General features: G+C 38.0%; 1 protein-coding gene across 2 annotated transcripts in view; it reads left to right on the top strand.

Moving 5' to 3' along the window:
• Positions 1-17,599, top strand: part of JADE3 (jade family PHD finger 3) — a 64,856-nt gene that overhangs the window by 11,650 nt on the left and 35,607 nt on the right. For both annotated transcript variants that reach the window (XM_004713193.2, XM_045288333.1), the window contains exons 3-6: positions 5,432-5,589; positions 8,525-8,721; positions 9,973-10,184; positions 16,813-16,980. In XM_004713193.2, coding sequence (XP_004713250.2) covers positions 5,432-5,589; positions 8,525-8,721; positions 9,973-10,184; positions 16,813-16,980 — 735 coding nt within the window. The remainder of the gene's footprint in view (positions 1-5,431; positions 5,590-8,524; positions 8,722-9,972; positions 10,185-16,812; positions 16,981-17,599) is intronic.

The raw sequence follows: 17,599 nt of genomic DNA, 5'->3' as shown, positions 1-17,599 counted from the left end.
TTCCTATCTGTACCAGTGTACATCCTCTGGTCTAGCCAGATTTGTAAGGTAGAATTGGGATCATGATAGTGGGGGTGGGGGGGTGGGGAGCAAGCATTTGGGAACTAGAGGCAAGTTGTATGTTTTATCATTGCTACCTGTGCACTAACTGTCTCATCTCCCGGCGACCCTTCCGTAAGGAGATGCTGGACATAACTTTTGGAGGTCCACCATTCACCCTACTGTAATATATGCCCAGGCTACTTAGACAACTATACAGAAGATTTTTTATAAGCAGTTATGCCAACTATGATGACATAGAATACTATGCGATTAGATGATGTGTCATAATTAAATCCCAAGCATGATTCTCCAGTCGGCTGGCTTATTTTATGGAGTACATACCTAAATTAAATTTTTTTTTGCTTTGTAATCCCTGTAATGCCCTACATACCAGGGTTTTGTTTTGTTTTAATGTGTTAGCAATTTTTAAATATGTTATATTCTCAATCAGCCCATCACTTGAGAAATAATAAAATGTTTTTGGAGCTTGAAAAAAATACAGGACTCTAGTATTATTTCCAGAGCTAAAGTAGGTTTTCCCCTGGTACTGTCTTTTCCCAAAGACAGTTGCAAGCACAATTTTAAATGGCCACCAACACTTAATCATTTTACTGGCTCATTAAAGCACTCTAGTAATTAAAAATTTGAGTATCCAACAAAATGGTGATTCAATAACACCTGGTATCCTCCTAGGACACTGATATTAGATATGTAAACATTAATTAATAAACCACCTCTTTTGTTTCCTGTAGTTTCCCCCTGTGCAGCACCCAATTATCAGGATCCTTGATAGGAAGGTCAATTTGTTGCCACCTGACCACCAGCATGTTTAAGATAGGTTTCCTTTGCCACTTTGCTCAAGTCGTATTATTCTAAATCTTCCCTGTATGAAACCAATTGCCAGAGTTGTTCCTGCAAAGTAGCTAATGAAATGAATCCTTACTTCATTTAAATGGAGTCATTTGATTATGTACTAGTTCTATACTCTGTGAAATGCTATCAGTTTAAACAGAACTAGAGCCACTGGGAATTGCATTTATTAGATCATGCTCTGTATCTCTATTTTCATGTTACACAGAACTTCAACAGTATGTCCCCTTAGAGAACTTTTAAGAACGTCGAAGACTAAAATATTTTCTTAATAGCATCTCTTCTTTTAAAAAAAATCATTTTCTTGGAGGCTCATGCAACTCTTAGCACAATCCATACATATATCCACTGTGTCAAGCACATTTGTACATTTGTTGCCATCATTCTCAAAACGTTTTCTTTCTACTTGAGACCTTGGTATCGGCTCCTCATTTTTCCCCTCTCCTCACCCTCATGAACCCTTGATAATTTATAAATTGTTATTATCTTGTCATACCTTACACTGTCTGACATCTCCCTTCACCCACTTTTCTGTTGTCCATCCCCCAGGGAGGAGGTTATATGTAGATCCTTGTAATCGGTTCCCGTTTCTACCCCATCTTCCCCCCACTCTCCCATTATTGCCACACTCAGCGCTGGTCCTGAGGGGTTCTTCCATCCTGGATTCCCTGTGTTTCCAGTTCTTATCTACCAGTGTATATCCCTCTGGAGCATCTCTTCTTTTGATCTTCCAGAAACATGGACACATTTATCTTTAATTCTTAAGTTTGATTTTTTCCAAGAGTTGAGAATAATACATGAGGTATAGGCTAGTGTTTGTGTGACTTTATGTGAAATTGTTTCTTCTCCTTAGTTAGATATCAACTGGGTTTTCATCCTGAAATCTTTGACAATTTAATTTAAATATTCATGATATACTATTTTTTACACATATATTGTTGGAAAGGTACAATCACAAAACTGATACTTCCACAGCCATTTCCGTTGTGTTTTCAGAGTAGTAAGCACATTCCTGTGGCTTTTAGTCATTCCGGGGCCCTTTGAACTAGATGATAACAGGACCTAAGAATTTAGATAAATCCCCTATTCCCATATTGGCAGTACTTAAGATCTTTAGACGCGGTACATGAACTGGAAAATCTCTTCCCCTACCTCGGTCTTTGAACTTTACTCCCTTACTAAGGGTAGTATTAGGGTTTATACTGGGACTCTCTTAAATTCCACAGTAGACATGTCATTCCTTTCCATCTCACCTCTCACCTTGAAATAAAGCTGATAAACCATACAGTAAAATATGACATAGGAAGATGAGACTAAGGATATTTTTTAAATTTCGTTATACAAAAATAACAGCTAGAAAAAAAACTGAAGCCTTCTGAAATTACCCCCCCCCCCAAAAAAAGTCTCTATAAATAAAAGAGTAAAGAAAGTTTGTTCTAGTTTTTAATAGTTTGTGCTTTCTTTTCTATTGAATGTTTACACTGGTTTATTTTGTTGTTGTTTTTGTGGGGTTTTCTGGATATGAAACCAAGATTGGTAAATCTATAAAGATAGTAACCGAAATAATGGTTTCTTGGGGGTATAGCAAGAGAGGTTGGGTGAAATGAAGTGAAACTAAGAATGAGTACAAGAAGAAAATTTCTAAAATTGATTGTGGTGATGGATTGTACAGCTCTTTTTATTTTTTAATGTTTCCCAAGTGAGTCTATTTTCATCTCTGCAGAAGTTGACATCAATTTTTCAAAATGCATAGTGAAATAAAGTGTAGGTTTTTCCCAAGTCTTTTTCGTTTGCTCCATTTTTTACTTCAAGTGTGTTTGTAATTGCTCTTGAAAGCATTTTTATCAAAACTACTTCAAAATTTGTGTCAGATAATTCTAACACCCCTAACTGTTAAAAAAAATCATTTTATTGGGGACTTTTACAGTTATTTTTTTAAAACCATTTTATTGGGGGCTCGTACAACTCTTTATCACAATCCATACATACACCATTGTGTCAAGCATATTTGTTGCCATCAGCATTCTCAAAATATTTGCTTTCTACTTGAGTCCTTGGTATCAGCTCATTTCGCCCACCCCTCCCTCATGAACCCATGATAATTTATAAATTATTGTTATTTTGTCCTGTCTTACACTGTCCGAAGTCTCCCTTCATCCACTTTTCTGTTGTCTGTCCCCCAGGGAGGAGGTTATATGTAGATCCTTGTAATTGGTTCCCCCAATTACACCCCACCTTCCCTCCACCCCCTCAGTATCGCCACTCTCACCACTGGTCCTGAAGGGTTCATCTGTCCAGGATTCCCTGTGTTTCCAGTTCCTATCTGTACCAGTGTATATCCTCTGGTCTAGCCAGATTTGTAAGGTCGAATTGAGATCATAGGTAGGGGGGAGGAAGCATTAAAGAACTAGAGGAAAGTTGTGTGTTTCATTGTTGCTTCCCTGCACCCTGACTGGTTGGTCTCCTCCCCACTACCCTTCTGTAAGGGGATATCCAGTTGCTTATAGATGGGCTTTGGGTTCCCACTCCACACTACCCCTCATTCACAATGATTTGATTTTTTGTTCTTTGATGCCTGATACCTGATCCCTTCGACACCTCGTGATTACACAGGTTGGTGTGCTTCTTCCATGTGGGCTTTGTTGCTTCTGAGCTAGATGGCCGCTTGTTTACCTTCAAGCCTTTAAGTCCCCCAGATGCTGTATCATTTGATAGCCGAGCACCATCAGATTTCTTCACCACATTTGCTTATGCACCCATTTGTCTTCAGCAATTGTATGAGGAAGGTGAGCATCATGGAATGCCAGTTTAATAGAACAAAGTGTTCTTGCATTGAGCGAGTACTTGAGTGGAGGCCCAATGTCCATCTGCTACCTTAATACTAAACCTATGCATATATGGACATAGATCTATTTCTACATCCTCATATATAAATATATTTACATATGTACATATATTAATATGGCAACATATTGTGGAAGTGGACAGACTTTGGACCTCTGGCTCAAGCCCTCCATCAATGCAAGAACAATTTGTTCTAACAACCTGGCATTCTGTTATGTTCACCCTCCCAATATGATCGTTGAATACAAAATGAGTGCATAAGCAAATGTTATGAAATTGGATGGTGGGTGCCTGGCTATCAAAAGATATAGCATCTGGGGTCCTAAAGGCTTGAAGGTAAACAGGCAGCCATCTAGCTCAGAAGCAACAAAGCCCACATGGAAGAAGCATACCAACCTGTCTGATCACGAGGTGTCGACGGGATCAGGTTACAGGCATCAGAAGACCCAAAACAAATAATCATATTGTTGAGAACCAGGAGGTCGTAGTGGAGACCCCAAACTCATCTGTAGACATTGGACATCCTCTCACAGAATGATCTCAAGGAAGGAACAAGTCAGCCAAGGTGCAGTATAGCACCAAAGAAAGACACAACATTCCTCTAGTTCTTTAATGCTTTCTCCCTCCAACTGTCATGACCCCGGCTCTACCTTACAAATCCAGCTAGACCAGAGTATATATACCAGTACTGACAAGAGCTCTCGACACACAGAATCAGGATAGATAAACCCCTCTGGAACAGAAATGGGAGTAGTGATACCAAGAGAGTAGGGAGAAAGTGGGGGCAGAAAAGAGGGAATCGATTACAATGATCGACATATTAACACCGCTCTCCAAGGGGAAGAGCAACAGGAACGTGGGTGAAGGGAGACAATGGTCAGTGTAAGATATGAAAAAAATCATTTATAATTTATCAAGGGTGGGAAGGAGGGGGAAAGAGCTAATATCAAGGGCTCAAACAGAAAGGAAAAGTTTAGAAAATGGTGGTGGTAGGGGGGAGTGGGGAAAGAGAGGAAAAAGTCAGGAGCTGATGCCAGGGGCTTAAGTGGAGAGCAAGTATTTTGAGAATGATGAGGGCAATGAATGCACAAATGTGCTTTACACAATTGATATATATATATATGGATTGTGATAAGAGTTGTATGAGCCCTTAAAAAAACAATAAAAAATGATGGTGGCAACATATGTACAGATGTGCTTGATACAATGGATATATGGATTGTTATAAGAGCTGTAAGAGCCCCCAATAAAATGATTTTTAAAATAATAAAATGGTGAATTCAAGAATGATGATCTGCTATAAAACCCCTATTAATTCACCAAAAATAATGTGATAGCTAAAACAATCATAAGTAAGGAGTCAATACTTTTTTATTTAACAGAGTAAATTGTTGGTTTTATGCAAAATGTTTTAGAGTAACTTGTATTACTGGTTTAAATTCAAGAATCCCAAGAAATTAATTCAGGTAGGACCCCTTAAGCTTTTATTAAGTCCAGAATAAGTTGACTTCTCTGACAGTACTTCAAACTCTTTTTAAAAAATCTGTCTATGAAATAAAATACATTTTTCTTGCTCATAGTAAAGAAGGGGTAGGAATGGCCTTTTTTGAAAGAATATTAAGTGATATTAGGTTCCCTAGTTGATGTGCTCAGAATATTTGAAATGTCTTCCCAGGTATTTCGGAAGGACCTCATTAGTGCAATGAAAGTTTCCGATTCGCATTACCTTGATCCTGACAGCTATTACATCTTTTCGGATACATGGAAAGAAGAATGGGAAAAGGGAGTTCAGGTACCAGCAAATCCAGATAGTCTCCCAGAGCCTTCTATCAGGTATTTCATGCTTACATCTTCGACTTAAGAAATGAATGCTCTTGTGGTTATCTGTGTGCTGCTTGGGAAGAAACTTTGAGTGTTAATTATACATTTGGAATATAAAGTTTATATACCCATGTTCTCTCAGACTAGTGGCAAATTATACCAGACTAAGATAGGGATCAGTCTACCGTCCATCTGTAAATATATCATACTGCTGTGAGTTGTGTTAACTTTCATTCTGTAAGCTATGCCACAAGCATTTCAAATACCAGCAAGATTACCCATGGTGGAACGGTTTCAGTGGAACTTCAAGCTAAGACTAGGAACAAAGGCCTGAGAATCTTAACTTCTGAAATTTAACCAATGAAAAACCCTATAAGCCACAACAGAGTATTCTATATTGATGAGCCAAGAGTAGCTACAATGAGCACTGAAATGTAGGAGACTAGGTATTACAAACACAAAGCTAGTATGAAATAAGATATCTAGACAAGTAGTATCATATAGGAACTTGATCAGACCAAACCCATTGCCAGGGAATCAATTACAACTCATCGTGTTAAGACGGTGTAAAACTGATCCTTAGGGTTTTCAAAGCTGTGAAAATCTCTACAGAAGTAGACTGTACTCGGAGTGTTTAGTGGGTTTGAAATGCCAACGTTTTGATTAGCAACCAAAGTGCTTAACCCCACTATGCCTCTGACAGCAATGGGCTTGGTTTCCTTTAAACAAGTTACTGCAAAATGTTTATACTACTAGTCCAGGGATAATATTTTGAGAAAAATTGCTATAGAATATTCTCATCATATTTCCTGATTTGTTAGAAATCTTTATACTTTTGTCAAGCTGCTTGGATTTCCCTCTTGGCTTTCAACATTGGTCAGCCATATTAGAAGCTTAATGATGCAGCATACCTCATATCCTCTAAAGGAGCCTTGGCAATGTACCAATACACATTTAGCTGCTAACCACAAGTTTGAACCAACCAGTTACTCCACAGAAGAAAGACGAAGCTTATCTGTTCCCATAAAGATTTTTACAACCTCAGTTCCACTCTTTCCTTATAAGGCTGTTGCGAGTTGAAATTGGCTCGATGAGAGTGAGTTTGGTTTGGGTTTGGTTTAGACTCCTCAATTGCAAGTGTTCATTGCTGTCTTACGATTTTAAGTTTTTCTTTTTTTTAATTTTAAGTTTCTTAAGTTTATAGAGTATCTTAAAAGTTAAGTCTCTGGTTGGAAAGGAAATTAGAACATTGATGAAGAATTTGACTTTATGTCCTTGATCAAATTGCCAAAGTCAGAGGAGTTCAATTAATATTTTTATGTCCTGTATAAATTCAAGCTTATTTACTTAAGATATGATATGAAGTTACTCCCAGACTGGTCTTTTAACTAAGATCTCATCTTAAGTTTTTTTTTAACAGAGCTTTCCTATTTGGTATTCATATATCCTCTTTGATTAAATATCTGTTCATAGCACTTCCTCAAACAATTGGGAGTAGAATTATATGGCCCAGCAATAGCACTACTTGGTGTAGACCATATAGAAATAAAGGACATAGCAACGAACAGATATATATGCACATCCATGTTCATTGCAACACTATTGACAATTGCAAGAAGAACAACCTAAATACCCATCATAGAAGAATGAGTAATTAAGCTTTTGTACGTACACACAGTGGAATACTATGTATGCATCATTAAAGAATGAATTATTTATTCTTACTAGAGGTAGGAGGAAAAGGATTAGGCTAGAAGTGTTAACTTGGGTGAAGGGGAAGATAATATCCTACTACAGAGAGTCGAACAAAATGAAACAAAAACGTGGGAGGAAAAGGGCAGGTCATTGGAGGTTTGACAAGTTTACATTGCTGAATACAAAAATTATGCTCTGTTATGTAAACCTCCTCCTAATTCACAATTAAAAGTTATTTGGGGGGAAAAAAAGAAGATATGGTGTCTGTTTGAGGAACTCTTAAGGGGATAATTTTAATACATGTTCTTGAAAGGCATGGGACGATTGAGGGACTTACTAGGAAGAACTTTTAAGAAAATTACATAAGGATTGTAAGTAATAAAATTAAAATCTGGAGGGCGGGAATAGTATCAGAGCTTGACTTATGAACACCTAATTTGCAGAAGGCTCTGGATGACAGTGGAACCTCAAAATCCATTTGCAGATCCCCATAAGGATTAAGCTTCTGCCCATAGTCCAGAGATCTGAATATCATTGCTATCAGAGAGTGCATTGTAAAGTCAATTACAGCAGATGCAGTTAGGTTAAACTGTAACACCTTATCATTTGATCCTCTTTTGACACATTTTTTAAGTTGTTTCAGTTTTAAATATTTTCTACTTTGTTTTCTATTGAGGTTTTTCTCTTTTGTTTTTCACTGTTGTGGGATTTTTTTGCTTCCCCTTTGTGTTTTGTATGATTTTCTGTATATGAAATCCAGGATAGATAAATCTATAGTAACAGTAACTGACTTAATAAAATACTTAGGGGCATGGCAGGGGAAGTTGAGGGAAAAATTGAAAGCTAAGAAAAATATTCAAAAATTGATTATGGTGATGATCACACAACTCTTTAATATATATTTGAACCATTATATGATATGTGAATTATATGCCAATAAACCTAGTTTAAGTCTTTTTAAAGGACATATAAAATCTTTTTAGAATGAATGGCAATGGGGCCCAGGACCCAGGCTACGTGAGAGTGAATTAAGTAAACTGTTAGCAATCAGAATTCACTACACCGTTTTTATAACTGTTTTCTTTTAGAAGAGAAGCTAGCATAGCTGCCAGAGGGTAAACCAGGAAGTTTAACCGAGTGGAAAGGACAAGTGTCCAACTCCACTGCACAGCCTGAGTGCTGTTGGGTCCATCCTGTCAGTACCTGGAATATGTCTTTTGTTCATTCTTTTCGATGCCCTTCTTTGTTCTAGGATTATAGGTCCACATGAGAGAGTAGAAGATACTTGCTTCATTCGCCCCTGGAAGTACATTCACTCCGTCTGTCCCGAGCCCTCGGAACCTGGCTTTGTCAGCGTCCTAGAAATGGCAACAGCTGTATGCCGATATGACCTAGATGACATGGACATCTACTGGCTCCGAGATGTGAATAGCATCCTTAGAGGAATGGGTATGTTTTCTCATAAGTAGGTGTGCTTCATTTAAACTTGTGGTTTCTTTCCGTTTTCTTTTTAAGTTGTCAGGACCGTTTAATTTGCTTTCATCTTGTACTTTCTTCTCTGACTTTTTTTTCCTTTGAATCTTAGTCATTCTTCAGATGCATAAATATATTGAAAAAGAGCAATCACATTTAAATCTGTTCTTTTCTCATTCATGGTGAACAGCACAGATCAGGAATGGCAAGTAGGTTTCACAAGGTTGCTTCCCAAGTTTAACCATGTTCCCGGCTGATTGGACTTTTGGTTGAGAAAGATTCTGAGGCTGGTTCCTGGCTCAGCCCTGATGAGCACTCTGGTCAGTGAGTAGAGTAAAAGTAGAGGCACGTCTGCCAACGGTTTGCCATCTCCACCTAATGGAACTTCGGCACTGCCACAAGTGAAAAATTGTTGTGACCGCATTCTAGTACAATAAATAATCTTGCTGCCTTGAGAAAGAATGGAAGGGCCATGGTTTATCCCCATAGCAGTTCTTAGCTACTTCCAGTGAGTTGTAGAGTTGTTATTCAATTCTCAAAAAATTCAGCAAGCACACATTATAAAGTTAAAGTCAATGTATACCAACAGTCCTAGAAGATGCTGGGCTTAAAGAAAACTCACTTTATATTTGCACACACCTCCCTTTGATAAGTCTTCATTCGGAGTAATGTGTAGGGCTAACATTCCTGTGGAAGTATGGGTGGTTTCTATGTCTATTTGATGTATGGTAAAGGATGTATTTTTTGCTTTTTTTCAATCATTTCCTTTCAGTCATCATTAGTCCAATAAGGATTAGTGGGTTCTCCCTCCCCTTTGTTGTCTTAATTTTGAGAATACAGCTGAATACACGTGAATACACGGAAATTAAAATTGTTCTGCTTAGAATGGCAAAGTTAGTTATACTGCTAGTGACCTATACCTACTCTTTGCATTTTTATTTGAGGGTGTCACTTTAGCCTATGTCTTTTCCTGTTCTGACCTCTAAAGGGAGAAGGAGGTCAATTCCTGGTGGAAAACACAAAGAATAGAATAAAAGACTGATAAAGAGAAGGAAAATCTAAAAAAATTTTAAATAAAAAAGAGAAGGAAAATCACAGTATGAGGCATAATGAGAAAAATGATTTATCCTTTAGAATCCCTTACACCACAGTTACTAGCCTCACAGTAGGTGATTTGGGAATGGCAGCTGACTTATGGGTTGATTGATTGTTTGTATTTTTCTGCAGGTTATGTAACAATTGATGAGACTCTTATGGAAAAGGCAATGGAAGCCCTGGAATGCCTTTGCCATGAAAAAATGAACCATGCTATTAATACACAGGAAGGGCTTGGGATAGAATACGATGCAGATGTAATTTGTGATGTATGCCGGTCTCCAGACAGTGAAGAAGGAAATGATATGGTATTCTGTGATAGGTGTAACATCTGTGTACATCAGGTTAGTGAGGGTGGAAATCACTACCTCCCTATAGTCGGCCTTTCTGAAGCTCAGTAATGAACTCCATGCCTGGGTACCACTTGCATTTCAGGGTGAAAAAAAGAAAAAAAAGATTTGTCTTAGCTGTTCTTTAGTTTTCCTCTAGAAACTAATACTTTTTCATGATCCTCAAGGTGGCATACTGCTAACTTCACTCTAGAGCAGACATAAGCCCGGGTTTTTATTGTGTCACTTTATGCCCAGACCAATGATAATGCCTTCTTCAGTGTACTGTTTACTGCCTCTGGGTGTCTCTCCTCAGGCTTTACAATCTTGTTGCTTTATCAGGTTATACCCATGATGAGTTTTTACTTCATCAAATGGAAGTCTGAACTCCTTATCCTGGTTCCCCCATTCCCTAAATGTATCATTCCCAGGAAGCTATGTCTAATCCACTTTGAAAAGAGCATAGAATTTTAAGACTCTATCAGCTCCCCAAATTTATAGATAATACCAGGAAAGATTAAATGACGTATCTAAGCTTTCATAGCTAGTTATTGTCATTTCTACCACATTGACCTTTTACTTAACAATAGTCATGATAATGAGATCAGTATTCTTTTTAGCTCTTCTTTTCGTCCACAAGCCCTATGCTCTAGCTAAACAAGGTTCTAAAGGTCCAGTGGCAAAGATTGCTCTCTTGTCACCATGGTTGAACTACACCGCAGTTTAAAAAGTCTTCTCCCACCTCCAGCTCCCCAAAATCTACATATCTTCCAAGAACTACATCAGCTCCTTTTTGAGCTCCCCTATCCTAAGTGATTTTTCACTCTTTTGAGCTTGTTGTGTGTTTTATTCATTTCATTAATCAATCCAGTACTTAAGTGGTATTCAACAATAGCTGTATGCACACTGTGCTGCATGCTGAGGAAACAATTAGTAAGAGGTAGACAAATCTTTACCTTCAAGTAGATCATAGTCTGGAGCAAGGACTGCCAATTTGGCATAGTAGTTTCATGCCAAGTATTTTGATACATAAGTCCCTGCTTCTGAAAATGCATGGGGATAGGGTCAGGGACAGCTTCCAGTGGATGGCATCCAAGCCCAATTTTAAATGACCAAAAGAAGCTACCAGGGAAAATAGCAATTTGTTCAGGGAGAGAGGAAAACTTGTTCCTACATGGTAATGATAGTGGGCAACTCTCATTGATCCCGAACTAAAAAGTATAGTGGATAGGATAGGAAAGCGGTAGAGAGAGACAACTATGAAGACATATTGCTAACAAAGGAGCTTTGATTTTGTCTCAACTCAAACAGATCTGGCTTGTGTGTTTTAGAAATATTATTATGCCTACAGAATAACTAGATTGGTTAGATAGACAACATAGGTAGGAGATAGAACTAAGGCTTAAAATTTCTTTTAATTCCATACGCCACTTTTGTATGTAAACGATACTTAAATATTCTCTGACCAGTTAAATTCCTGTCTTTTAAAGTAATCAATTTTCAAGATTCCCTTCACTCTACTAAGTATTTGCCACACTTTTAGTAAGAGAAGAAAAACTTCATGATTTCAGTATGAACTTAAGTATCTGACAGCAGGTCCAAGTTTCTTCTCTTTAATTCCAAAAATATAAAAGTTCTTAAATGTTTTTGCTTAAATTTAACCTTAAAGATGATTTGAGGATACCACCAGAACTCACTTCATCTGATGGTGTTTATAGCTTTTATTCCATTTTCTATAAATACTGTTGTTGTTTTTTTAAGAAATATATTAACATATTTGATTTAAGGTGCTGCCCCCTGATCTCATTGGAGGATTAGATGATCTACCATATATACTTTAGTATGTACATATGTGTGTATGTATACATATATACACACACACATTAGAGGGGGTACCAAAAATGGAAACTTTTTTCGAAGCTATGCGTTTATTTTTTTTTTTTTTTACAAAACAACCTTATCACCTTTAAAGTACTCTCCATTACACTTGATACATTTGTCAAATCTGCAATTCCATTCTTGGAAACATTTTTCAAACTCATCTGTTTGGATGGCTGACAGCACCTCCCTAGTTTTTTTCTTCACCTCTTTTAAGTTGTCAAATTGCTGTCCTTTCATGTCCCTCTTCATTCATGGAAAACAAAAAGAAGTCGCATGGAGTGAGGTCAGGTGAGTAAGGTGCATGGGGCAGACAGGCATGCTGTTTTTTGCCCAAAACTGGCGCCGTGAGATGGCTGCATGAGCAGTTGCATTGTTGTAACAAAACCAGCCCCCTATCTGCCACAAATAAAGCATTTTTTGCCACACACTGTTACACAATCTTTTCAGAACCTCTAAATAGAAAGCTTTATTAACAGTCTGACCTGGTAGAACGAACTCCCACAAACTCCAAATACACTATCCCCCTCACATCAAAAAAACAGATGAGCATCATCTTGATCTTTGATTTCACTTGACGAACTTTTTTTGGATGAGGTGATGATGGCATCTCCTACTGGCTTGATGGATATTTGCTTTCAGGGTTGTAAGAATAGCACCATGTCTCATCACCATTAATGACCTTGTGGGGAAAAAGTCTGTGTCACTTTGGAGCTGTTTGAAAGTACAGCATGCTCCCACAAGACACTCTTTTTCCCGGTCAGTCAGAGCCCAAGGCACAAATTTCGCAGCGACCTCTCATTCCCAAATCTTTCATTAAAATTTGCTGAACTGAGTTCCAATATAGCCCAGATAACTTCCCCTCTCTTCAATGGTCCCTCATCAGTCATTGAGCACAGTACATGAATTTTGTCAATATTTTTGTCTCTTTGGGAAGTTGACAGACGTCCAGAACAAGGTTTGTCATTGACATTTCACCTCTCGTGAAATGAGAAAACCACTTGTACACTTGAGTTTTTCCCATACTGCTGTCCTTGTAAGTTGTGTTCAACATCACAGCAGTTTCTGTGGCATTTTTCTTAAGCAGGAAGAAACAAAAGTTCACAGCCACAGTGACATTGTTCTCTTAAATCAGTCATCACAAAAAACAAGGTTCAAACGAAACTGCTTTTACGAAAAAATTCACTGTGACCAGAGAGAACCTTCCCAGGCAACGCCCCTGGGTACGCTAACTGGGAGCGAGTTGCTGGATGTTGGTCTAGCCGGGGAGGGGTGGTGGGAATGTGTACTACAAAAGCTCTGCCCAGCAGAGCTTTTTCCCTGTTTGTTTGTTTTTTTTTGGGGGGGGTACCCCTCATATATACTACCATATATACTTTGGTACTTACTTAAAAGCCAAACAATTTTTAATCTAATGTTTCTCTTACTAAGGGTTTCAGAATAAGGATATGTGAGCTTTTAGTAGCTTTGAGGACAATGATACAAAAAGACATCTATATATATTTTCTATTTTTTCCTTTACCTATGGGATAAAACATTAAGGACTGTAGGGGTGTTTTATAAGATTCTGTGACTCACAAAATTAAATGGCGCATGATAATTCTCACCAAAGGTTTGCCATGATAATTCTCACCAAAGGTTTACCAACTTACTTAGTAAGGACTACAAATTATGTTCTTCCCCAGATAGAAATAGGTGACAATAACAACTGACAGAAGTCTTGCTGAATATAAGCTAGCAGGTATTAAAAGCTAGGCCATTTGCGCCACAAAGTTTTATGTAAGAGAGACTCTGAAGTGAGGACATTCCAGGTTTCTTTGTATTCTCAAGAGATACTTGGGTTAGAGCTCCCTCTGTTGAATGAAGTGTGACTTAAATTATTTGGAAAGTTTGGTTTATTCCTTAACATAATGGAGACAGGTTGACATATTAATTTACTAAACATAATTTTTCTTTTTTACTGTCACCACATTATTATGTTCCGTGTTCTTCAGCTATGATAATACAATTATGCTCATTCCTTTAGAAGACATGTTTACATTGTTGACTTTAGATTTTAGGGAGCTTAAATTTTCATTCAAAAACTAAAACTTGGGATCATACCAGATCCCTCCAAGTGTATATAATTTTTCTGATTCTTAGCTCAGATATTGAAATTGATGCCTGAATTAATTTTCCTGAAGTCAAAACGTGAATGTTCTTATACCTTTTATCTAATAGATAGATAGATAGATAGATAGATAGATAGATAGATAGATAGATAGATAGTTACTTTGGGCACTGATTTTGCTATCCATGAAACTTGATATAAAGCATTTAAATGCATGTATGTAATTTTATGAAGAAAAAGTTGAGAACCACTACCATGGAACACAAGCTTCTATCATTTTATGACTATAGGTTAGTCTACAGAAGGACCAATTTTCTGTCAGGTCTCTGTCCAGTAAAATGACAAGGAGATAAGGGCATTCTGAGAACTAACCACTAGTCTTTCTTCTACTGGTCTGAAAAAGGTGGTATCTTTGTGAGGAAGCCTGCTTTTATTTCCTAGTAAGAATTCTGAACTTCAGAGAAGGGTAATCTTAAAAAGTTAAGAATCTTACCAATTATTACTATCATAAGAGCAGCCTGATCAATCAGATCCCAGCTTTAATTCTTGAGTTAAGTTGTCTTACTCTACAAAACCACCAAAGGTGTACAAATACTTTAGGATCAGCTGCTAACTAAAAGGTGGGTGTTTTGAACCCATCCAGCAGCTCCCCAGAAGAAAAGGCTGGGAAATTATAAAGATTAAAGAAAAACCCTATGGAGCAGTTCTACTCTACTACATGGAGTCACCACCATAAAGCAGAGGCCAGCTTAGTAGCAGCTGTCACCACCAATAACCAAACCACCTACTTGAGCTCAGCATAGGCTTCATTCTAGATAAATTGATAATGGCCTCCTGACCTTTCCTCACAATCTCACTGAAGAGATAAAACACAACAGCAAGAATAGAGCAAAATGCGTTTTGCATGACCAGCAAGATCACATAGAGTTATGGTGATAATGGGATTTGGAGATTGGAATTAGATATTTTGAGAGTGGCAAAGTACAAGGGGCTACAGTCACCAGAGAATGGTTCTTAGAAGGGCCTGATGTATGAGCCAGGTGTGAAAGTCAAGAAGGGTCTAGCTGTACAAAGAGTAGCTGACAATGCAGAGTATAAAGACTGCTTAAACAGGTACATGGAAATGAGAATTAGAAAGATGAGTTATGGGAAAACCAGGAAACCTGCCTATCTGAGGCAAGGGCTTTATGTTTTGTGTTGGTTGGTGCATGAGGGCAGAAAAGGCGAGGTCAGGGGCAGCTGAGTTTAGGTGTGTGGTCAGTAAGTCTTTTCTTTGAAAAACCAGAGAGTAAATATTTGAGACTTTGCTATCTACAGATGGTCTGTCATATATTCTTGGTTTTATTTTTTACAATACTTTAAAAATGTGAAAACCACTTTTAGCTCTGTAGGCTTTACAAAGAAGGCAGTGGTTTCCCAGCCTCTGTTTTGGATTTAGAGGGTAGAGATGCAGAAGATATTCCTGGATGGTTTGCCACTGTGTGGCAGCGTGAAATCCTTGTCTTAGAAGAATATAGAAGCTGTGTAGAGGAAGAGTCGAAGGTATATAAAAGAAGGACAAGAAGTTAGAACTAAATCAGTCCAAGCAAGGAGTGATGAGAACTTGGATGGAGCCATTATGGTAGGAATAGAGAAGGTCAGACTAGGAGCCACTATGGGGAACAATCGGAGCAGTAGAGATGTAGAAAAGTCGATAATGCGAGTGCAGGAATTGTAACTGGAAGATAGAAAGCACTGTGATGTAGACAGGAGGAGTTTAGGAAAGTAACAAAGTTGGGTGTGGGGCATGATGAGTAACTTATAACTTGAATATGAGTTGAGGGTGAATCTTCTGAGCTAGACAGAGAGACCCGGAAGTTACTATAGTGAATCAGTGGTAGAATGTGCCAGGCCATACGGGAAGTCACACACCCCCTGGTTTAGTCACTAATATTGAAAGAGCAGCAAAGAGGGAAGAATGGGCAACCTTAGAGTAAAAAGAAAATCTAGTATGTTTTACAAGTTTGTATCCCTCCTCCCCCGACCAGGAAGCCATTTATTTTTCCAACTTCATTCCATAACGATTTAAAGCTGATTTCATTGAGGAGTATTGTGGTTAATGTAATATTCTATTTAATTCAAGATTCAGTCATAAGTTCATTTTTCTTCAATCCGAGCAAATGATTGTTGTGATTTGCTGAGTGTGTTTTATACACAGTCACTCCATTAGGTGCTTTGTAAACACTAGCTCATTACTCCTCTGAGGCTTTGTTCTTTTTTTCTAACTTTTTTCCCCCTTGATTACAACAGTGCATGGCACGTAGGACTTGTTCAACAAATAAGTGACTGATTACAGTACATAGTCATTGAAGTTGCTTTACCAAACAAGCATGGACACACACATACTCAATAATTCAATCACTCATAACAGTTGGGCTAGTCTTTGGGTGTATTTCCTTCTAGTAGTCTATTATCTTTAAAGCCAATATTCATAGACAAAGACATGCTGATATTTTAAAAGATGATGAAAGTTGCTTTTTGAGTATTTTAAATTACTAGATCCTGCATGTGAGTTTAGCATTATTTGCCTCTCTTATCTACAAGCAGACTGTGTATCAGAATAGATATAAGATGTTAACCATTCTCCTTCCTCACCCCACTTTCCCATAACTCCAGGCTTGCTATGGCATCCTCAAGATACCAGAAGGAAGTTGGTTGTGTCGCCCCTGTGTCCTGGGCACTAGTCCCCAATGTATGTTTTGTCCAAACCAAGGTGGGGCCATGAAAGCCAACAGGACAGGGAATAAATGGGCTCATGTTAGCTGTTCGCTGTGGATTCCAGAGGTAAGAATGTCTCCAGGTCTGCTGTCACAGTGTTCATACTGACTCAGGTATTATGCCTGCCCACGTTTCTAAGCTGTTAATCCTTCCACTTAAACCCCCTCAGATCCTTCTTGAATACAGGTATGTATTTAAACCTGGGCTGATTTTTCACAGGTAGTACTACCAATGATGTTTGATGAATTTGTATAAGAATAGAGACACAGAAGACCAGAATGTAAGGAGCAGATTTTTTTTAAGTGCAGAGTCTCATAAATGCTTACATGTATATGTAACCACAGCCCAGACCAAGACATGGAACACCCCAGACATAAACAAAGAGTACCCCAGGAGGCTCCCTCATTCCCACTTTCTAGTCCCTGTCCCCCAGAAATAACCACCATTTTAGCTTTTAGAGTCATAATGAGTTTTATCTGTTTTTGAACTTCTTATAAATGGAATCATACAGCATATATTCTTCACTCTCTGGCTTCATTTACTCAACACTCCATGTTGTAATAAGTATCACTGGTTCATTCCTTTTTATTTCTAAGTAGTATTCTATTATATGAAAATACCACAAGGAACTATATGTGACCTCCTCCCTGGGGGACAGACAACCGAAAAGTGGGTGAAGGGAGAC

The sequence above is a fragment of the Echinops telfairi genome, unplaced genomic scaffold (assembly GCF_000313985.2).
Source record: "Echinops telfairi isolate 266 unplaced genomic scaffold, ASM31398v2 ScPeMD7_19;HRSCAF=73, whole genome shotgun sequence".
NCBI classification, from domain to species: Eukaryota; Metazoa; Chordata; class Mammalia; order Afrosoricida; family Tenrecidae; genus Echinops; species Echinops telfairi.
This window is presented reverse-complemented; position numbering and strand designations above follow the sequence as displayed.